Source organism: Manacus vitellinus, unplaced genomic scaffold (genome assembly GCF_001715985.3).
Source record: "Manacus vitellinus isolate BGI_N305 unplaced genomic scaffold, ASM171598v3 scaffold_15_pilon, whole genome shotgun sequence".
In the NCBI taxonomy this organism is placed as follows: Eukaryota; Metazoa; Chordata; class Aves; order Passeriformes; family Pipridae; genus Manacus; species Manacus vitellinus.
The window spans coordinates 5,998,505-6,022,517 of NW_021939122.1; the positions used below are offsets into that span (position 1 = coordinate 5,998,505).

The 24,013-nt window shown below is 43.9% G+C and overlaps 1 protein-coding gene across 1 annotated transcript; it reads right to left on the bottom strand.

Moving 5' to 3' along the window:
* Positions 1-1,814: 1,814 nt before the first annotated feature.
* LOC103763095 (annexin A8) lies at positions 1,815-15,050 on the bottom strand. Its single transcript, XM_008929808.2, has 13 exons — positions 14,987-15,050; positions 14,829-14,875; positions 10,800-10,890; positions 10,448-10,542; positions 9,203-9,316; positions 8,289-8,379; positions 7,614-7,693; positions 6,932-6,991; positions 6,273-6,366; positions 4,475-4,570; positions 4,165-4,223; positions 3,192-3,314; positions 1,815-1,871 (listed from the first exon to the last, which is right to left on the bottom strand). Exons 2-13 carry the CDS (start codon positions 14,847-14,849, stop codon positions 1,815-1,817), a joined length of 981 nt encoding a protein of 326 aa, XP_008928056.1. The 5' UTR covers positions 14,850-14,875; positions 14,987-15,050.
* Positions 15,051-24,013: the final 8,963 nt, after the last annotated feature.

Consider the following 24,013-nt stretch of genomic DNA (forward strand, 5'->3'; position numbering starts at 1 on the left):
GAGGTGTAAGCACGGCTTTCCCTGCCTCCCCTCCTCCTCCCGACCCTGGCATGCCTCTCGTGGAAACCAGCGCCCGAACCGGCTCAAAAAAACAAACAAGCAAATAAAAAAAACCAACAAACCAAAACAAAACAAAAAACATACACACAAAAAACCCAAACAAAACCCCCCAAACTCAAACAACAAACAAACAAAGGGAAAACAAATAAAACCCAAAACCCAAACCAAACAAATGACAAAGAAAAAAAAAACACACAAAAAACACCCAAACAAACAAAAAAAACCCCAACCCCCTCCAACCTAATAACAAACAAACAAACAAAAACAACAACAAAAAAAATCCCACACCACAACCCCCCTGCAAAAAAGAAACCCAAAACCAGGGAAGGCTGATCATCGGTATCAACTAGAACAAGTGACTGAATCAAGTGGGGCCTTTGGCCAGCAGAAGGGACGTGCAATTCCCTGTCCTTTGGTGCCTGTAGCTGGCCCATATCCCTCAAAAACTGAGAGAAGAACCCCTACCTTGAAGCTCAGTTAAGAGACCTGTCTCCAACTGATTTTAGTTCAGGTGAGGAATTGGGATATCACTGAAAACACAAGCACTTAAAGGGGCAGGGATTGAAACCTCCTTTTCTTTGTGTTCACCAGAAGTGTGCAGATACCCTGAGCCCAGGTCCCAGGTCTGTGGCCTGGACTCCTTAAAACCTTTTAACTCACCACTCTGACTGCACTGGTTCCTGTCAATTTGAGCAGTGCAAGCAAGGTATTACCCCATGGCCAATAAATTCATCCACTTGATTGGAAAAGCTCCTTTCCTGAACACAATGCCTTTTGGTAATTACACATTTAAATGATTTGCTCTAAGTGTGGAGAATCAGCGGTCAAGGCAGACCCGAGCTTCTCAAACCATTTTATCCTGTTCTCTCTGTATCTCTGTATCACTGTCCACACATTTGGGGCCTCACTCAGCAAGTGGTGGGTGCAGTCATGGAGGTTGGAGGCAACTTCTGAGGGAGTGTATGGACATCTGAGGAGTTACTGTGAAACTAGGAGCAGAAACAGGTCTGCTCCCCAGGGCAGGATATACTATATTCACTATAAACAAATCATCTACTCCAATTCTGATTCCCCCATGGTCTGACATTGATGTCAAGGCCTGAACTTGCTGATCTTCCTCAACAGACAAGCAAGAAGGAAATCAGGCACACAGCTTTCAACTTTCACATGCTTACAGCCAGCTTGGCTCTGCCTTTCACTGCACCTTGGGGAGACCCTACTGAAGTTATGCAGATAAGGCTGCTAAACCAACCCCCGTGGCATTCTGACCCATGCCCTAAAGCCTCATTAATAGCAGGGACTCCTTCCAGACCCACCCTGCTAGCATCAAACAGTCCACACTCTACCAGCTTATCCTAGTGAAGTTAGCAAGGCTTCAGGACAGCCCAAGCTTTGTAGAATTGTTCAGACTTGTGAAACAACTGTAGAGGGTTTAAAAGAACCTTTACTTTCTCTTCAAAGCATCATACTTCACAAAGAATTAAAACAGAAGGGAAATTACAATGAACAAAATGGAAACAAAAAAATTAACTTTCCCCCTTGTGTTTGAAAAACTATAGGGGAAGTCAATAGCATTTAATGTATAATGAGCATCCACAACCTTCAGAAAGCTTTGGAAATCTTGACTATTAATTTGATCTTCTTTTTCTCCCCACTTGGATCAATGGAAATATTTTCTACATTTACATTTTCAAGACCCTTGTTCGCTGTTAATTTTCTCTGTATCCTTTTCAACATCCTCCTCCTAAAGTTTGTCAGTCACTGCCACAGAGATTCATCAAGGCTGTCTTGTAATCACCACTGGTATCATCCTGACAGGAGAAAAAATTAAAAAATAGGTGAGCATGGAAGTTCCTCTATATGCTCCAAGTGCTGACTTAGTCAGTCTGTGGAATATGCCCACACAGGAAAAGGATTTTGGAAAGAGCAAGCCAGACTTTAGCAGAGTTGCTGCCAACTGACACACCATCAAAAGTGAATGGAGAAATGAGGCCTGTAGCTGCCACCTGAAATAACATTTATCAAGTCTAATTCTTTCCTTTGGAATGCAGGTGAGCAATTGGTCAGGGTTCTGTCCTGCAGAGCAGCACCAAGTCAGCACAAATGAGAGCAATCAAGCCAGCTGTGTTCAGATTTTATATCCCTGGATATTTGTGTACCATCTCTTCCCTACAGGAAGGGAAAGGGTACTAGAGTTAGCCCTGACACATGGTATTTTTTAAAAAGCCAAAACCAGGGTCATTTTTATCTAGAAGCACACACAAAATATTCACTAGATAAAAAAAATTTGCTCCCTTTGAATGTTTTGTCATGACAGGTGTAAAGCAGTTCCACTTCTCAGAAGGAATGAATATGCTGTACAGATCCTTGAAGACCGATCATTAATCAACATGACAGACTCTGACAGTGTCAATTACAGGAAAGGGCCTTCATTACAGAACCATTACTTCCCATGGGGACTACTAAGGATAGGGCTTCTGTGCCATTTGCACAGGGGGAGAGGAATGTCCCAGCGTCCTTAGGACAAACGGTAAAAACCAGCATTTCAGCCCTGAGAGGGGAGGCACATTCAAATGCTACAATAAGCTTTGACAAGGTTCAGTTTCTAAACCTGTCTCATCACAGTATATACCAGGCTTTCACCTGGGGTAAAGTCAGCTAAAAAATCCCAAACAACAGCAACAACAAGAAAAAAAAAAAAAAAGGAAACAAAAAGAAAAACCCCCAGCACTGTTTTGACTTATATGGTACCGGCTTGAGGTAGTTAAGGATAGCAGAGAGAGAAAAGAAAATGGCACAGAAGTGTGGGATAGGTGTAACAATTTAGATTCATCTAGAAGATCAGACAGTGCATGGATACAAAGTCTGGTCCATGAAAAACCTGGCACAGTCTGTTCTTGGGTTTGCTTTGTCCAAGTCACTTGTAGAGCATACAGTCTGACAACCTGACTCACCTTTCAAGTATATATGTCTCTGAAGGGGATGATAGTTAATAGCCCTAATGAAGGAGAGCCATGATCACAGCCGAAATGACATTGTTACTGCAAACAACCATGGAAAAATCCCACAGTGCTAGACAGGTTAGGAATACATGTAATGGCTAAGAATCATCATATCAAGATTCTGCTTACCAAAATCATACTGGAGAGAGACTTTCCTGCAATACGCTGGAATTCAGGCTTTATAAGATTCAGGTCAACTTCACTTCGAGAAACAATCACCCTTATAAGAGTTCCATCATCTGTGCCAGCCCCCTGGAATAGCAGATAGATCAGTCTGTGATGTTACTGGGTGTTCAAGGGATAAGCTGTGCAAACTGGTTCAGGACAGGAGGAGTCAGCTTTTGAACATCATTTGTCCTGCAGAACATCTGCATCCCTTTCTGGAGGGCCAACCCTCACACCTGTCCCAGGGGCCACCATCACCACCACATGCCCACCACAGAAGTGTGCTACAAGTTCTGCTTATGTCAAATGCAAAAGCAAACACGCTACAGAGTCAGAAATTGGCACTGAATACACATTGTGTAGCATCATCCATGCAATGTTTGGCTTCAACCAATATTGTTTAATCACTCACAGGAAAATTAAGATCACATCTATAAACAAAACAAATCAGTTATCTCAGCTCTCCAAAAAGTTGGGAGAGCTGACGTCTTTTACATATCAGTTAAGCGTTACGGGGGCACAATCTGCAAATGCCTTATGTGTCCCCATTTAGAACTCTCATTTTATACTGCCCTTGAGAGAATTGCTTCCTAAAGAGAAAATACTGTGTTCCAGTCTATTAACATGGAATGCAAAGCTTCACCATAATCAACCCCCTAGAAAAGCTTCTTCCAGAGGTTTTGTCTGCGTTCCAGGAAGTGGGATTGGGCTTCTTGCAGACTCTTAAACCAGAAAAACCAGACTCCCTTGGTATCTCAAGCTTAAAGGGTACTTTTCTACCGAAAGTTTTTGAAAGAATTCTGCTACTTTTTGCAAGAATTGCACAAAACTTGCTGCATTTCACCAAAACTTTGGCTCTTCTGGTTTGAGCTGGTGGAAGCCAGGTTACAAGTTAAGTCCAATATGAAAACAAGTGTGTTACAATGAAGAGCCTTACCTTTAAAGCATGGTACAGCCTCTCTGCAAAGTAGCAACGGATGTTCCTGGTGCATTTCACTAGACATACAAAAAGGTTCAGTAAGAATCAATGGTAATTCCAGTCCAGGGCAGCAGGTGATTCAGACAGATTCAACATCCTTTCCATTAATTCAGTGTGCTCCAGAAATCTGAGTTTATCTTACCCAAGAGGCACCCTTTACTACCTGCCAGATACCTTTATAAAGTAGATTCACCTCATAACAGTCAACTACTGCAGGAGAAAAGGCAGCAGATTCAGACAAAGCAAAGGGAAACATCATCACTCTTACCAATAGCCAGCATGGCATCCTCAAGTGAACCATGAGTTTCACTCTTGATAGAGTCTTCTATGCTCTTACCAGCCAGTTTCTGGTATTCTTCAAACACTGTTTGAAACACAAAGAACTTCAATTTTTTACCAAGGAACCTCTGAGGCATTTTGTGCCCAATATTTGCAGGCACTGCCTGTGTGGTTATATGAACACACAGATCCTGCTAAAGCAATGGTCACATTTGCACCAGCAGGAGGCTTTAGTCAACATCAGAAATAAGGTACAACAGTGGATGGCAATATTCACAAAACCCAAACCATCCCTGATTCTTAATTTCTTGCCTTCATTTGAAAATGTAATTTCAGTCATCTCAAGTTCATTTGGAAATCTGACCCTTCACTGCTGTCTTTAAACACAGAAATGAAGCAGAATACAGGAGGTGAGGCACACCTTTGGTCTTGTGGTTGGTGATGTCATTAGCTTCAAGAGCCAAAATAAAATCAACTTTAATCTAGGACTATGCTGCTCATGGCCCATGGACTTTAAAATGATGACCACACATTTTGGGAAAACTTACTATTTCAACCACAATTTAAAAAAAACAACTGAGAAAAGATGAGCAAAACACAGGTGCATATTCCAAGATATTTGACTTCCCACATTAACAAAAGCTCAGGAACAGACTCACTTTTCACCTTACACACTTTGTATACTCCAGGGTTCAGAAACATAGATATCTGTTTTTATTCCTAGCTTTCAGACTAACAGAGAAGGAAAACTTCTATATAATACAATGGACATCTTAATAAACTTTGCTCAGCATCCAAGACATCAACACTCAAGACACTTTGAGGAAAGAGAGTACAGAATAGATAGATGGATACAAACTTCTCAACTCAGACCCACTGTGTTAAAAAAAAAAAAAAAAAAGGCTGCAACAATTACACGCAGGTTTTAAAGACAATCAGCTCCAGGCTGCCATAGCACAGAGGAAATTGCCTGGTGCCACGGTAGGTTTCAAAGATTGGTTGCATTATGACAACAACTAGACGAATTTTGCGTTTTAAAGGCAGATACAGACAAAGATTCTAGAGGCCCCTTTTTTTTGTGTGTTTATTTTTTAAGTGACCTTGGGAGATTGAATTTGAAACACAAGGGGGAGCTGGCTTCCAGGGCATAGAAACAGCCTCAGAAGACCTCAGCTTGAAAAAGTTCAGGCATGCTTAATTTATCACCAGCTACATTTATCAGTTTAGGTCCAGTTGATTTACATAGTACTTGATATGCTTAGATTAAGTCAACATAACAAAATCTGTTATGCCTCAAAAGTCTTGAGATGACAAGGTCGGGTCTCTGCTGCATGGACAGTGAGGAGCTGAGGTTTCTCTTAGCTGGAAAAGGGTTAGTGTCTTCCCTCCCAGCAGACCTTGATGCCTTTTTTAGTGATTTTTTTTCCCCCCCAAAGGAACCACATTCAAGGGGTCATTTGTTTGTCCACCACATGCTCCTTGGTTAGAAAGGGACTCACTCACTCACTCACTCCTTGGGTTTATAAAAACAACTATACCAACCATCCTGTATCAGCACTGTATAAAGGACTCCTAGATAAGCCACTTGGTTTTCAGCAGAACTAAGTCTTCCTAATCTTTCATAGAAGCTGCTAGCAGCTTTTGGTTACTGAATGACTAAGGATTAGAAAATAGACTCAGGTACTTATTTCCGACCACCCATCTCTTCCACCTATAGCCCTGTCTCTTCTTTTTGGCTAGAGTGATTTCTCATTCCAGAGCTTGGGAGTGTGGGCTTTCCTCCATACCTTTCAGTAAGTGTGTGGCACTCCTTTTGCACAAGATGGTGATGAACTGTATCTCATCAGTGCCCCGTATCTTCTCTCCAGCAGCATAGAGAGTCTGTAATTTAACACACAATTATTAGTGAGATGTTCTGTGTGTGCAGCTGGTAAAGGAACAGAGTTTGTCTGAAGGCATCACTAGGGTAAAGGGGTTTGAAGTAACTTAAAACACCGTGTGAACTAGGGTCTTCTAGAATGGTTGATTATGAAAACCTTTGACTGTCTTCTAGACAAATTGGAGCAGCTGCTATCTCCATCCTTTCCACCCCTCCTGCAGCAGCTGGAGCAGCCAACAATACTCTGGAGGTTTCTTCCCTTTTCTTTCCTCTTCCACTCTAGTATATCCATAGACTTCACATATCAAAAGCAGCTGAGCACAAGCCTAGGTCTCATCACTCCTCTTTGGAATGGCAAAGCTCAGCAGTGCAGGCAAAACTGAAGAACCCCAAGTTGCTTACTTGAAGATCACCCCACCCCACACTATTGGGAGTCCAACCCTCTGATAACCAGGACTCTGTTGCCCACTGAAGCAGTCTGAATTTCAGGAAGGTGGGGATGCAGACATATCTGAGGCATATCTGGCATATCTGCAGGCATATCTGATCACAGGCATTTGAGAGTACCTCTGCATCCTGGAGAGCCAGGGCTGTGTCCACATAGAGAGTGGCATTGTCTCTCTCACCCTGTGAGAAGAAAAGGAAAGGTAACCATTTTGCTTCAAAGATTCTTCCATCAATAAGGATCACAGCATCTGTTCTGGGCAAAGATCAATTATCCTTCTCAGCTATCTATTACTGCAGAGTGCTCAAGCAGTAATGCTTCAGACAGCACAAGTGCTAACTCCTTCTCTGAAAGGCACTGAAATCAGTCATGAAGTGGAGTAAAAAAAATTCCTCAGTTATTCTGCTGCTAGGCAGAAAAATTGAGAAAATGTGATAGAGTAAATGCATCCAAATACACTCAACATCAAAGGCAAAGACCCTAGAAAAGTGGTGAATCATAGTGGAGGGCCACTGTTTTCTAAGACCCTTGTAGACTGCAGTGGCTTTACACATACAGAAAAGTGAGGTGTCTCCCTGCAGCAGAGCTGGCTCTAAGATTCCATCTCTTATTGCTGTTAAAGGATGGAGAGTTCCCTGCTTCAGTACATGGAAGCTGAAACAGATCCACTCCAAGTGACATGGTTGTCTCCGCAGTTTATCTGGTGATCATGACTGTACTGGCTTTTCTATTGCATGTCTTCTCAGAAAAGGAGGAGAAAAATGTGATGATCTTTATACCCTCATTTCTCTTTTGTAGCATTACCTGAAGAAGGCAAACCAGAATCTGTTCTAAGTAGCCACTTGTTTCCGATTTTATATCTTCTTCCAGATCAGAACCATATTCTATCCAAAGGAAAGAGAAGGACAAGGGAAGGATTTGTTATTTGGGTGGTATAGTCAAGATATTACCAGTAACCGAAGGATGATGGTCAAAAAGGTAATTAGGGAACAAAATAGGGCTGAGACCACACCCTCAGTGATACCCAGGCTGGCACTTGCATCCATCTGAGTCACTAGCTCCCCTGATGCCCAAGGAATAAACCCAGAGCCAATGTTAGAGGTATAGTTGAGGGGATCAAAGAGATCAAATATTTACAAATACATATTTAATAAAATCCCATCTATTTAATGGGGAGAAGCAGTCAAGTGCACAGCTCTAGTTTTGCTTGTGTTCTGACAATAGCCCTTGTGGCCGAACTGAGCCAAATCTGTGGTTTGCTGACCCTCTGCTGTAGCTGGATGAAGACCTAGAAAGGGATTTTCAAATTATCTCAGCACAGCCATGTTCTATTTGCCAGGCTGAAAACAAAGTTAGGTTCCACCTTTTGGCTTTTAAAAAAGCCATTTTCCTGCTGACAGTGCTAGCTGGTAACACCATTAGTGCTGTGCAATCAGGCTCATTGCTCTGACCACAGAAATCTGAGCCCCAGGCACCTACCTTCTTTGTAAGCCTTGATTATCTCTTTGATCTGTGCTTTAGTCCGAGATGCCAAGATCTCTATGATAACACCTTCACTGGTTCCCACACCCTTTAATAGAAAACACAGTGGAGAAATAAAGGTGGAGAAAAGGATCTAGTCATGGAGTGTGATTTATTGCTAGGAAAGTATGGTCAAGGGAGGCGTTGGATAGCAGCAGTGTCAGGCTGTGTGCTGAGCTGTAAGAAACTGTCATGATGAAAGCTGGAGACAGAAAGCACATTTGATTTGAACACGATTTCTTTTACTGAAGTGCCTAATTTGTCAAGGATGATTTTATGTAACCCCACACTTCTGCAGTGCATTTCTGGAGTCAGATCTTTGACAACACACAGCATTAGAGGGATGTGGGGAGACCAATGCTTGGCTAGACAGTCATCTTTGGACCACTTTAATAGACCACTCTGCATCTGAAACATGTAAAGATACAGTACCAATAGGTAGGATCCCAGCTACCCCCAGCCTGGCCCTTGCACCACCACTCCTTAATTTCTTTAAGGTTTCATGGCTCAGGTGGGGCATCAGGGCAGCAGCTTTGTGTGTGAATTTAGAATCAGAGAATATTCTGAGTTGGAAGGGACCCCCAAGGATCTTCAAGTCCAACTCTTCAGTGAATGGCTCCTCCAGGGACTGAACCCACAACCTTGGGGTTGTGGCAACAGCAAAACCATGAGACACACAAGTACAGAAATTCTTTTATAGCCATAACCACAATATGCATTAATAATACAATTAACTATTTCTCAAAGGCTACTGCTAATAACAAACTTAACGTAACAGTCCACTTATTACTAATTACATTAATAAGCACAATTACAGGAATTTAGCACTGCATTTGTGCTATTACGTAAATATCAGCATGCAATTTGCTTACCTTCATGGCATCATACAGCTCCTTGGCATCATACTTGAATGGGGGGTACATGAGAGCTACCATGAGCCTCTCAAAGTTGCCACTCAGTTCAGACTTCAGACTTTCAATCAGATCCTGTTAAATATGCATCACATAGTTACATAAACAGCTTCACAGGATCTTTTTACTGCCCATGCTGTTTCCATCCCCATGGCCTAAGTAATGAAGCTGAATGACAGTATTGTGTTGATAGTTCATTAAAAAAGGTCCTGGGACTGAAATGGCACCTAACTGCAAAATGAGATTTGTTTAGGTGCTTCCACATTCCCTGTTTCCTCAATACTTAAGCTTTTCCCAGGTAGTAAATCATCCTGCTGGAAATCTTTCTCCATCCTGCTCTAGTTAGTGAGCAGATTAGGCAGCTGAAGGCCTTGAATTGAACACAGGTGTAGCTTCAGGGAAAGCTGATTCCCAAAGCCTGAACATAAACTTGCACCCGGGACATTTGCAGAATCAGGCATGAAGTTTGCTTGAAGAAACACTTCAAGTTTTCCTTTCACTACAGTGCAGGTTTTTCGAGGGTATGACTGTCTTTGTTTTAGTGGGATGCAAGCATTCTATTTATACATTGTTCCATATTTGCCACTCCCATATTTGTTTCCTTTTCTGGGGCTCTTGCATGGCAGTTCTGTTTCCAGCAAAGGGTCATTGGAGGCTCCAGAGTAGGGCTGGTAGCACAGCTGGCTTGTGGAAAAGTTTTCCCATTAAAAGTAAGATTTTTATCGAAGAAACAAAGAGAGCCACAGGAAAACATGGTTGTCAATAACCAAGATTGTTTTCATGTTCAGAATTTCCAAACAACTGTAATTAAATAAGTCTTTAAATTGAACTTTCTGTGACACTTAAAAAGGCCTGAAACCAAACCAATATTTTACTCAAAATATCACTTAAAAAAATATCAATTTTTGGTACAGCTTCAAAAACAATAAAAAGCTACACTCTAAGTTGAAACTGATTTTTAAAAAGTGTTTCTTGTCAAAATGCATTTTACAAAAAAATTTAAGTCTTTGGGAGAAAACCAAGTTTTTCTGATCAAAAATTAATTTCCCACATTCATCCCAGGCCTTATAAATAGATATTAATCTAGTTATTTGCAGAAGACCTGCGTATTGTTTGCATCATGCTTGCAGGATGAACTGTACACCCATTTACTACATCCCGGCTGCAGTAAAACAGTGATTGAATATGGCTTTGCTTTGGCAGAACCTTTCCAAACTGTGCTTTGAAGGATTTGGCAATCTCTTGACGCTGTATATTGCTCCTCTTGGTTAGGACATCAATTATAGCTTGTTCATCAGTCCCTGTGGAGAGCAACAATAAGTCATAAACAAAGGTCACAGAATAAGCTGAGACTAGTCCAAAATCCCAGTTTGAATATTCAGATAACTCTGCCTAGTTCATTGCCTTCATGTAGAAATTTAAGTACATACTACGGAAACTTTAATTTTTCACATGAAAAAAAGTTATATCTCCAGATGCAAATTTCCTAAGGAATGGCTTTCAACTTAGCAAGTATAAGCAAAACTAGAATTTACATATGTGGTTGGAGTCAACTCACCAAGCCCTTTCATGGCCTTGTACAGAGTCTGGGCATCAGGTGCAGCATCAAAACGTAAAGCCCCTGCCACAGACTTGCCCTCTTCTTCACTCTGAAAGAAGAAAAATACAGGACTTTTCACTACTGTATTTCATCAGCTGAAGAAAAAGCATTTGAAAAGTACAATAATGCCATTTGTTGCCTACACATGGGGAAGTCCCAGAAAATAGGAGAGCCTGTTTCAAAGTTTCTCAGCAGAGCAAAAAGAGAACACAAGTTTCTCTCCAAAGAGAACACAAGTTTCCTGTCTCCACCTGTCTGTACCAGCCTTTGGCTCCCGGCAGAAACATGAAGTGCAAAGCATGGCTGACGCTGCTGCAAGAGTCAGCAGGCAGTGCAGGCAGTCTGGCAGAAAAACCTCAGACTGCGATAGATTGGACTTTCCTGTTCACCCCTTAAATACAGTGCTTCACAGCATGTATGCTATAGCATCATACTGCATTTCCCAGTGGGTTGGTGCAGGGTAGTTTTTAGGTAGTTTTTTGATTTCCTGGAATAGTCTTGCTCTCACAAGCCATTTCTCTAAGTAGCTGCTGCTGCTGCACTTCTGCACAGCTGGTTCCAGGAAGGAAGCATCTCCACTGGAAGGATTTGGGCTAAGAGACTACTTTGAAGGTAGAGATACATCCAGAGGAGTGCAAGTTTGAGTTCTTTGCTGTACCAAGGGCCAACTACACAAGAATCCCCCTGACAGACCCCTAAGGTGCCAAAAGTGCCAGAGTTCCAGGGCAGAAAGACACACTGAGAATTATTTCAGTCACCACAAGGTAAGCAAGGCAATCAACCAAAACCCAGGCATAAAAGCTTTGATTTAACATAGCTTTTAGTCAAGGGACTGGCTTGGATATAGTGTCACATCTCTAACAAGCTGGTCCTATCAACAGGAGAGTATGTGGGTGGATAGGCATGAAGAGTCATAATCACTTTATTCCAATAAGACAGTTTTCTCTTTCTTAGCAGCAAAGATATTTAAGTTGGAAACAACTATATTCTCATAAATTTACTTTCAAAGATTGTGTTAATACTGAATTAATGGTATCAGTATGACCTGCTGGATTTTTCAATGGGGGTGACTTCCTGGCCAGAAAAAAATCAGAGTTCACAGACCAGAATGTCCTACCTGACTTGCATAATATGGACCACCAAGTGCCACCCACCAGCCTCCATTTGCTGTGATGCAAATACCCTCTGCTCTTATTTCCTGTGAGAGAGTATCAGTAGATACAGCTGGCACATGTTTGCTTGGTGGCCCCTTTGCCAGCCAAGCTCCAGGAGCAGTGACAAGGGACCAAGAGGCAATGATGAGTATTGAGAGAGGCAGTATGTTCATCAGTCAGCAAGACTTGGAGAAGTTTGCTTTACAGCCAGCACAGACTCCTGCAATACCACACCTTGTCCCAGCAGAAAGAGCAGCTGTGAAGCAGATGGTGTCAACAGGAAACTTCTCAACAGATGAAGCTTTGAATTCAAATAATCACTGAACAGCAAGTTTAAGGCTGTGGTGAAGCTGTCACTGCAGAAAAAGCAGTGACACACTAGGTAGTATTGCCATCTCCAACTGTTTGTCACTGGCTGAGGTGTCTGGCTGAGCTGGCAGGTGTACCTTTTGTAGCCCTCTGCTAAGACAGCCAGCACCATCACAGCTTTCTGGGAAAGCAGGTTGCACCCATCCCATGTGATTTTGCTCTGAAAAAGATGGTCAACCCTCTCTAGCTGCATGCAAGCAACATGTGAAAAAAACCCCCCAACATTCTGGACGCATGCCTGGTGACTCAGTCAAAGAGGGAGTGCAAAGCTGAGCTTTCATTTGGAGGCAGTGGAAACAAATTAAACAATGATCTCTTTTGGTACTAATTCCAATAAACAGTTACGGCCCTTCCTGGCTCAAGTAGCACACTCGTGACTCACTCATACACCTCATTCTCCATGTACATAATTGTTGCAGCACAGGTACAACCACATCAACTTTTCAGAGAAACCCTGTTCAGTTTGGTCTTGTTTCCCGGTTGAATTGATCCTTCTACTACCTAACCGAAACTATTCAAGGCATTTGTGTCACTCTTGATGTAAATCTGAATAACTGGCACAAAAGCAGTAGAATCAGTGTACCTGACAACTGATGCTCTGAAAAGTTTTACCTCTAAATGAAAGGAAGGATTAAAAGCTTTACTACCAAAATATCTTCAAAACTAAACAATAGTTTATTGAAAAGCTGGAATTTGGGGACAGGTAGGATTACATTTTGGGTTTTTCTCAGTAGCAAGTTTCTCAGAAAGTTTCACACTTTTTCATTCTTTTTTTTTGCCTTTGAACTGTATTTTTTATGACAGGTTTAGAAAACCAAAACAATTTTTCCCCATCCTTCCTTGGGCCTCTCATTTTCTTTTCATGCCTCCACCCCCTACAACACCAACTAGCAAGAGATCACTGGAGTTTTCAGGGGCTTTTCTCTTTCTTTTCTCATTCTAAGTTTAGAAATTATTTCCAACTTGGAGTAGTGGGGAACAGATCGGCAGAAAGGGAAAAATTAAAGTGAGAGCTACTCTAAGCTTTGGAAATGCATCTATTTGATTATACTAAACTTCCAAAAGGAAAGAGCAAGGCAGAGAGAACTCAGCAGAAAGGAAGATTACAACTTTAATCTTTTTTAGGGGGGAAAGAAATATTTTGAGATTATGAAAGTTTGCTATCTGAATCCTACTGAGGGAAAGTAGGAATTAGTTTGGCAATCTCTGTTCCACAAGGTATTTTGGGTTTAGTTTGTTTTTTTTCTTCCGGTCCTTGCCCCTCAGTTGCAAAATTGTAACTGAGAACCTGAAAAGTTGGTCACGTCCATGCAGAGTAGTTTCTTCCTCCTTGATGGCTGCATTGCATTGGAGGCAATATAATACACTAAAACAGCTCTCCTATGATTCCCAGGTACTTTTGCTGGCATGTGGCAGGGAGGCCCCTCACCCCCTGCTCAGCCACCAGCAGCACTACCCCAGCTGGGAGAGGAGCAGCAGCACTGGAGCCTCGGTGCAGGTTTACCCTTTGCACAGGCTGCTTAAACATGAAGCTGTCTTCACAACAAGTGAGGGAACTCTGGGACAAATCCTTCAACAAACAAGCCAAAAGCATTCCAGAGAAAGCCTGTGTACTACTGGCAGAGGTGCTGGGCAGGGGTTGGAACAGTAAAAGAAGACTTCTCTACCAGTACTCCTCCACTGCATGTCTCCAGCAGGTCTCTTCTAGGCTTTGGCTTATAGTTATCTGGAGATGAAATCTGGGGGTAAAACCTGGCCTCCCACAGAGGCTAATGGGAGAGCTGCCATGGATGGCAGCAGAACTGGGCACATCACCAGAGCTACCTGCTGCCTGGCTGGAGCTCGACCCTGGAGGCTGCCTCAGCACACCCCACGAGCATCTCCCATCCTGCCAATTCCTCTCAAAGCCACAAGAGTTTACAAGAGAACATACATAGCATTTCTGGCTCCTAGCAAACAGACAGGGTATTCAAGGACACGTTGTTGCAATATTAAAGACCTACCCAAGAAAGACATTATGGCTTGACTATATCTTTCTCTGTGACCACAGCCTGCCAGCACAACAGGGGACCAAAATGGGGACAGACCAGTGCCCTGAACTCACACTTGGCCACAAGAGAAGGGAGCAGACAAGGAGCCCTCAGCTTGCAGACCTCAACTGTGTAACTTTGCTCTTCCGTGGTACCATCTCCCCATGCACACAGGCACACAAACACCCCCCTGCACCACTCTCAACTGAAGGGCCAGGCAGAGTCTACTCCTCTTCTTATAGCCAGCAATCATGTTAACACCTTCATTCATCAGTGTTTTTGAAATGCTGAATGCTACTGTGCAGCTAGAAGAACAGTAAACAGGTCTTGCTGACTTTTAAAGGAAACTTTTCATTCCCACACAGTGACTGATACAACTTATAAGTTAACTTATTATAGTGTCAAAAAAGGGTGTCAGTATATCCTCTACTTACCCAGGCCTTCCACCACGCCATTGCAGCCTCAGTAGTGATACCTGGGTCTGTTGATGAAGAAAACCACACATATCATACCTCATAGTTAGGGAATCTGAGATTTGAAGGGAGGCATAGGGAGAAGAGGAAGAAGCAAAAGTTCTTTTCAATAAACTTACCGCAAGAAAAATGGAATAACTGTACTCCTCTGGAGGCTTGTTCCCTCCGGAAGCCACAGAATGTAACTGACCTCTCTGTGTTAGGCACACGCAGGTATAAAGCATCCTTATCTACAAATTCCACAGGGCAACACCCTCAGACATGGCTCAACCTGTTTTTCACATATGAGCTCACAGGGAGAGATCAAGTTGCTTAATAAACGAGGCTTCCCTTGTGAGGAGCCCTACGTTCAACCTTGTTGACTCATTGTAATGTTTCCACTGCTTCTCCCAACATACGCCCTTCCCTGCTAACATTTTGGCCTCTGGCACAGACACAACATGCAAATTACAACTAGGTAATTTCTCAGTTTAAAACTCCACTGAGGCTAGGTGAACTCTGTTACAATAGAATAAGCCATTCATTATTACCAACTCTTGCTGTCTCTACCAATCTGGAACACTGCAAAATGGAACTCTAGAAACTTAAACTCTCCTCTACCTCCCTTCCTTAAAAACCTTAACCACCCCCCCAAACAACCACAGAGAATCCAAAACAAACAAACAACACACCCAGCCACACTCCACACCATCCATGTCCCACACCTTAGAGTGAAACTCAGTAAAATATCAGATTGTACAGAGACTTAGGAGGTTCCCCCATCCTACACCTAGACTTTCACAATATCAGTCACAAACCATCTCTAGGGTAGCATAGGACCGGCATATCTAAGGCTAAAAACTTTCAGTAGTGCCTCAGCAAAGTGGTCATAGAGCTTGCACCATCTGCTGTGACATGTTAGGGCTTAGGAACTGAGTGTGAAAGTTTTCTTTTTTTTAAAAAGAAAAAACCCCCAAAACCCCAAACAGCTGAATAGCTCTAAGCACTTTAATTTGGAGAAATGTTTCTGTGAAATCATCTGAAATATCTTATGGTTGTAACAATATTTTCCTGTCTAGACTTTAGTCAGAATCCACCCATGCCAGCATTTATTTATTTACTTTCACTGGGAAGCTACCCTGATGGAAACATTCCCAGTAACTATATCTTAACCCTTGCTATGTAGGAGCTTTGTGCCCTCCCACATTTACAGACACACATGGGATGCTGGGTAAACACCAAGCTATGGGCCTCTCTTATTTCCTTTGCATACACTGCTATTTCACTTAACTCAGAAAGGTCTCTGATGGCCTGGGAAGTTGCCCTGGCTATTCCCAAGAGAATGAGCTATGCCAGCTGCTGCTGCCTCCAACACATCCATCATATGGTGAGGGCAAGTTGTGAAGGAGACATTTCCCTTGGTATAACAAGCATGCTGCTGGGTCTGCATTGGCTTTGTTTCTAGCCATGTTTGAGAGGCAGGTTGATCAACAGTACACAGCAAGGAGAGCTCATGAGCGGTCCTTCAGTCGTCCTCCTCCTGGGAGTAAGGTGCCTTCACAAGTAGGGTGCATTTACTTTTGCTGGATCCCAATATTTGCTGCCCTTTTCCTTGGGTTGGGATTTAATTTGGTTAGCTTGCCATGGAGATAAGCTTTCTTGAGGACTCCGAGGATAAAGAAGCCCTTCTAAACAGAAAGTCACAGAGTTAAAGCAAACAGCCATAGGTCACAGGGGAGAGCAAAGACCAAACCAGACAGAAAATAAGAAAAAGTCCAAGTGGCCATTCTTGCCATCATGAACTACAAAGGATATGAAGGGACACACCAGGAGATTTTAATGCATAGAAACACTAGCCAGGTTTTAAGAAATCGGTCTCTTGCCCCAGAAGCTTGCACTCTTACTGTGCAAACTACACTAGTTTCATCCTACAGATTTTAAGCCACAATATAAACAAGCCCAGAGACCATGCACTATCTTCTGCTACTCTTTTTTTTGTTTATTTTCTTCTTCCTTTTCGTCCTGCTTAAATGGATACAAGCAGCTGAATGCCCTCATAATTCTTAAGAGCAAATGCCTTTCCATCAGTTCACCGTCACCTGAAATCAGATCTCTGAATGGGAGAGCTGTGTAAATTTGCCAGCAAACCAATCCAAACAAAGTTATTGTCTGTTTATAAATGAGGTGCGAGCTGGGTGGGGAAAAGGGTCAGATGGTGAAGGCAGCACTTTTGAGCAAGAAGAGTATCTGTAATGCAAAAATAAAGTTGCTAAAGCCTAAAAAAACCTGTACTTACCTACCTGGCAGCTCACTACTCACCCTGCCCTTTCAGCTCGCTACTCACCCTGCCCTTTCCTCTTGTGCTTTTGAACCATGTTTCACAGTGAAAATGACCCCAAAAAAGGTTTATTTCCATTTGAAAATCAATAGCACAGCTTAATTTTCCTAGTTTCCTTTCCTCACTACAGCAAGCAGCTATGAGCCAAGTATCATAAGAGAAAATTCACATCTGTATGTTGTGGGGGATGTTCAATCACAGAAGAAGCAATAGAGTAAAAACTCAGGGCTTGATTCCCCTCAGCATCTGGGTAGCTCAGGAGGTCGAGCCCCGGTGACAGCGGGTACAGCCAGTGTTGTGGGGACTCCACCCAGAGGTTTGCAAAGGTTAGTGAAGGGTGCATTGTCTTTGCTTTTAGGATCACCTTTGCTGCCCGGAGTCTGTCTGCTGTGGGTGGGAGTGAGGGCGAGGCACTAACACAGAGACAGCAGAGCATATCCCTTTGGCTTGCACTGCCTCTGCACTGCTGCTGACTCTGGCTGAGCATTTTTCTGCTCATTCCTTTCTCGGGTTAGTACTGGTGCCAAGGAATTCCTCCCAGTCGCCCTAACAACCGTTCCCCACACAAAGCAGGCAATTGCTGTACTTGTTTAACCCCAAAGGCCAATAAGGAAAGCACCTTCTGAGTCAAAATGGTCGAAGGCAGCTCCCTTGGGTCTGATGGGACATGACAGATGCCAGGAGTTCTCAGCAGAGAGTGGTAGGCAGCACTTGGGAAGTCTTTGGATACTTGCCTGTGAAGTATTTTGTGTATGTACCTACCTCCCTCTGTGGGGATTGGGTTTTTGTGTACTCCTTGATGGAGTAAGTACAGGTGTATGTATACAATTAAACACAGTTCTTCTGCTTGAAATTACCTGTGATAGAGACAGACTCACACAGAGCAATCTAAGAACTAAAAAAGAGAAAAATTTTCTCACATCCCTGAATGTGTATGAGTCCAGCTGCTTGTAGCCAGGCAGCAACATACCCTTTACTGCTTGCATTAACTGGCATGGCCAGCCTGTCTTGGTAAGATACTATTTTCTCCAGCTTTTACATGCGTACTAGTAGGGAGAAGACATAAATTACTTGTACTTACAGTAGAAAAATAGCAGGTTTGTTACACTGCCTGCAAGGTGTACAGTGTAGTGTCCAGCCTTCTTGACCAGCTAAGGTATATACCAATATCATTATGACAGGGTCATGAGGCACAACTCACATACTACGTAGCTCAGAGAGAAGCCTTTGGTTAGGCACAGGAGACAATCACAACTCTTCAGAAATCCTACTGTTCTGCTGAGGGCTGGGGTAGGCTGGACACAGCTGGGACGAGGGACCACCAACACCTGATGCCATCCTTTGTAGCCCCTAGTGGCTTGCTTCACTCTGCAGCAGGAATTGAACCAGCAGCTCCTCTCACAGGCTCACTCTGATGCTGGTCTTGCAGTACTGTCCCGAAGCAGCAGCTACATCTGGATGACTGAAGATCCACACAGAGTTCAAGGATTGTGGAGTAATCTGTACCGAAGGTTAAAAACCAAGAGAATATGGTGTCACGTCTGATTTTCTGGTAAAATTAAAGGTAATACTTACTAGTGCTTCAGGGAACATCCAGCTTTGGCATTGGCTCCTCGTCTGCTTGTATATCTCATTTTGATTGCATTTAGTGTTCTTTTTCATGTTCTTCTCCACAACTGGTTTGCCCTGAGATTTGAAGTGGCCATATTCCAGCCTAGAGCTGGCTACACTGAAGACAGTATCCTCGAGAACACTCTGTGAGATGCTACTAGTTAAACTAGTCTAGCAATGATGGCTTATAATTGCTCAGTGGCACAGTCTGGGAGCACTGCATAGTAGTACTGTGTCTTGGTGCTAGTACCAAGGGCCTAAAGCACTTCAGATCATGGCCCTGTTGAGTCTGAAGAAGTTTGAGTCTGACAATGTTTTATGACATTGTCATCAGAAGAAACAGGTGTGTTCAACTGATACACTAGGAAGAACATTTCCATGAGGTGTAGATACTTCTCTGTGTTCCTCTGTCACCTGTAAAAACAGTGGAAAGTCCCCCAGTCATTTCTGTCTGAGCTGAGCCAGATGCATGGCTTTTTGGTTGATTTTGGTTCTCTTCCCTTTGCTGCAGAATTGCAGTGACACCACTGAAGTCAGTGTGGTCATACAGTTACATCAGCAACACTGCAACTGGTATCCAGATCTCTCTTGGTGGACATAGAAGAGGCATCTCAAAATCTCGACAAAGTTAAAAAAAGGCAAAGAGACATAAAGTATTGCTTCCCTCTCTTGGGACTATAGCATTCAGTCTCTATTCAAGAACCTATGAGTTTCATCACATAAGCAGATTGGGAACATATAACATAAGCATTCACTTGCACTGTTGGGCAGGAGCAAGGCTTTGATAACCTGTCCATTCAAGGTATGGAGAGGTTGCTGAACCAGATCTGACAACAGTGTGGACACATACATCCTCCCCTCACCCAGATGCCAGCTGCTAGGACCTGTTGAAAAATTCACAGCTACTGGGAATGTGTGAGGGGGAATTGTTTGGGTTTGCATTTTACTGTGTGCTTACACGATGGCTGTTCCTTCCTAAGATAAACCAACTTATTTCATAAATTGTTTTTGTAGTAACAAGAACAGAAAAGAGGGCAAATAATCTTATAACAGAGAAGACTTTTTTATTATAAAGGACCTAAAAATAGCAATACCACTGCTGAAACAGCCATCTCTGCTTAAACTGAGGGCTGTGGTCTAGCTGTGTTAGTTGAAAATCTTCCAAGTGTTGAAAGTTTTTCTTAGGGACCTCTTCCAGATATTGGTGGGTGATCTAAAACCAGCCCTTCTGCAATACTGAGATGATTAGAGTCCACTGAGTCAAACCAGAGAGGATGTGTTCAGGGTCATGGAGAGAGCAAGCAATCAAAACAACCTCTCCCAAGAGTCAGCCTCACAGGACCACACCGTCTCAGTTGCAGAATGGCACCAAGTATTCATTCATGTCTCAATGGACCACCTTGTGTCCCAAACTGTGGGTTATTTCCAGTGCCAAATTTTGTCAAAAAGGTGATAAATGAGGGCAGAACATTTCAGACAAGGAATCATCATCAGCTCACAGTTAAGTGTAAGAAAAAACGGGATCGCAAGTCAGAGCTTGTTTGCCTGGAAAATTTTATTTGGCAGATTTCAGGTTTGACCTGTGTCTCTTTGATAGTGATACAGCAAGCGGGTCACAGCTCAGTGAGTGTGCCTGTATGAACTCCAGTCTGGAAAACAGCACAGGCTCATGCACACTGCTGCATCACCAGCTTGGCTCTGCATGGTGGCTGCAGGAGGCAGGGGTATGGCCAAGCAAGGAGTAGCTCTGAGGAAGGTGAAGGAGAGAGCCTGGAAAGAGGCATGAATTAAGCTGGAGAGGGAGTGGTTTTGTCAGAGGCCTAGGAGTGCCAGAAGGAGGAAAGGTGACAGCTCCAAGGCACGTCCCAGGCTTCCTTCATGGATCAGCCTGCAGTGTAAACACAGAGCACAGAGCAGTGGGATTGCCAGGTTACAGTTACTTAGCTGTGGTTCTGCTACTGAATGGTCCAGGAACATTGAATCCTTCCTGATCCAAGAATTGAATCTTAGCTGCAGCCTTTAGCTGTCTGACCATTTTTAATTGCAGAGAGGTGGTTTGGTACAAGATGCGTAACAATAGCTGCTGTTGGCTTCAGAGACAGTCATCTTCTCCAATGCCAGACATCAGTGAAAGGACCATATTGCTGCAAAAACTGTATGATGTCTGGGGGGTTGCTCTTGTTAGGTCTGATTATGGTCCTGTGAGTTTCTGAGAATCTCAGCAGAGACTTGAGCAATTCCTATACAGGCAGCAAAAGTACCCCTTTGCTTCCCAAGTCAATGGTAACTGGGAAACAAATGAAAACTCTTATCCCAGAAGAGTTTCACAATTCCCATTTCCAGTTCCCATTTCTATCAGAAGATGGTTCTCTCTCCTGAGTGTGTGCCTGTGTCTGTCTTGGGGAAGCAGTTCGATCACATAGATATGCATCTGCATACACTCCCTTCTAAGATTACTGGCAGCACTGTGGACAAAAGCATCCTGATCTACCAGGGTAAGTATGGATTTTCCCCCTGCTCAGTAACTGCGCAAGTTCCAGCCAAGCATGTGGACTTTGCAACAGCTCAGAAAGTGAGACGGTCCAGAGAGCACAGATGAACAGAGGGCACCAGGACAGCACTTACACTTTGTGGGCTGTAGAAGAGGCTGTTGCTGGAAGTGTAACTGCCAGTTTATGCAAGATTTCCACAGCAAAACCAGCTTGAAACAGGTTTTTTTGTTATTGTTTTAAAGCAATGCCTGTTTCCCAGTCTGTTCTGGCTGATTTCCCACTCTGCTCTGGCGAAGTCCAAGTGGGCTGCTCCACTGTGGGACACAGACTGCTGAGTCCTGCCCTACAGCGGTCCCCACCACCATGGCTGCTGCCTCCCTCCTTTGCCCCAGACCAGCACTGCCCTTAACAGAGCCTGAGTGCTGCCAGGATGCCACCCCAAATGGCCCCTCTGGGGTGGGGCCATATGCCATAACGTCCCAGCACCTGTGTGCAGTGGCTTCCCTTCCAGAAGTGACAGCCATGCCAAGTAGCATCTTCTAGCAGCATCTTTGTGGGTCTCACAGCATCCATGCTGCAAAAGGCTCTGTCAGCCCTCACTGGACAAACCCTACAATAACAATTCCAAAGGCTTCGGGGGTGACATCTGACCTCAGCCTGCTGCTTGAGCACCAAGAGACTTGCAGAGACAAGAGCTTTCTCACAGCTCATCCCCTGCGTGCAGCTCTCCCGAAGCTGGTTAGGAAAGGGGCTGCTGGGGCCAGATGCTGGCAGAGAGACATCATGCACTTTGCTTGGCTGCAAACGCATCGACAGGCTATTTTTATGCTTATTTCCTGCTCTTGAGTTGGGGCTGCTCCTGAACTACCAAAAATACTGGAATGCCAGACATGAGTCATGTGGATGGCCAGCAATAAGAGCTTCTCCAGCCTCTTCTCTCTGCCCCAGGCAGAGCTGCAAAGGTATCCAGAGAGAAAAGCTGGCAGCTGCTAAGTGTGAGAGGAGCCACCACAGCTACAATTGCTGAAACTGCTTGGCCTGGAGTCCAGAGCTGTAATGCTCAAAGAGCCAGAGCTGGGATCTGTCCTTACAGCAAGGGAAACTGAGGCACAAAATGGAGGGCAGAGAAACAGCCATAACCTGATTTGCCTGCACTAGCCTCACAGGAGGGAAGAAAAGGCTTGGTGCTGGCTGTGCCATCCCACAAATATAACTGTGCAGAGTTGGTGAATGCAGAGGTGCTCCATCAACCCCTCAGAGCCCCTCTTGGCACCAGCAGACTGCAATTCAGACCCACAGGAAGCAGACAACTGCCACCTGTGCGTGACTCCGGAAAAGGAGAACAACATGATTCATGAGGAATGCAAAAAACATATCCTCCGGATAAACTTCCAGGAGACCATGGCAGAGACGCTGCCTGAGGCCACCTGGGAAGCATCCTGCCTGCTCTTCCCAGGACTGTGCTGGGTCCAGCTGGCCTGGGTTAGAGGCAGACCTGCTCCTTTGCTCCTGCATATGGCTGGGAGGGAAATGAGCTATTTCATACTTTGACTTGTGACTCACTTCAGCAATGCAAACCATTAGTATTGGCAAAAATAGACCGAGAGCTGGAGAACTCCAGAGCCTGCAGAGAGTTACAGTTTCTCCCTGCCCACTTTTTTCCCTAGAGAAGGATAAGTACTTCAAGGCATGAGTAGTCCCTGGCCACACCCACTAGCTTGGGCAGAGACAAACCCCAGCAGGATCTCTATGACTGTCCTGGTAGATGGGCTGTCACTCATGGTGCCTCAGAGAGAGGCTGTATGCATTCCTGGAGCAGGAGACTCCTGGTGAACTATGGTAAACCAAAGTCTACTGTCATCATGATGATGGCTTGCAAGGCTTATTAACTACCTTCTGAAGGCACCTATGTCTGTGGAGGACATTTTGGCATTTCCCAGCTGGAACCAACAGCCTCACTGATGTGTTGGAATCCCTGTATCACTGAGGATCCCAACATACGTTACACAGAAATCCATTAAAAAATAGGAGGAAAAAACCCCAAAGCTGAACCAGGACCAACCCCTACCTCTAGGCACATTCACTGCTAGCTAAGCTATTCCTGATGCATAAGAAAAGAGAGGCACAAAGCATCAACAGTTGTGTTTTTGAAGGGAATGAGCTGCCACATATGCCTGCCATATTTTCTCCTTGGCTTTGGTTGGCCAAATATGACTTTGATGATGAAGGGGAATCTTGGGGCTCTTGCTTCTAGCTCAAAACATCTTGCTATGTACTGAAAAATGGAGACTAGAAAACATTAGAGGGCACTTAGTATTTTACCCTAACAATGCACGAGGCACGATCAGTAAAGAAAGAGTTGCTGTATGTAGTAACCTGTGGCAAACACATGGGTGTTTATTACATGTGGCTATGTCTTGACAGCTATGTTCCTGTGTTCTCTGGGAAAACTCGTGCTCTAAATCCATATGCCTCTGCCATCAGAGAAAAGTGTATACATCCAATGTGAGGTGTTCTGGGTCATGGGACCTAGGACATTTCTGCACGGCCCCTATTTCTATCACAAAAAACAGACGGTCTGTGCCCCAGAATCAGGAAGATGCATGGACACCAGCATGGACAAAGGGCAACTCAGCTACTACATGGCAATGATAGGCTGGTGTGAGGAGAGCTCACTTCAGTGAGTGGACTCCGTGGCTGAGACACAGATGGACTTATCTAAGGAC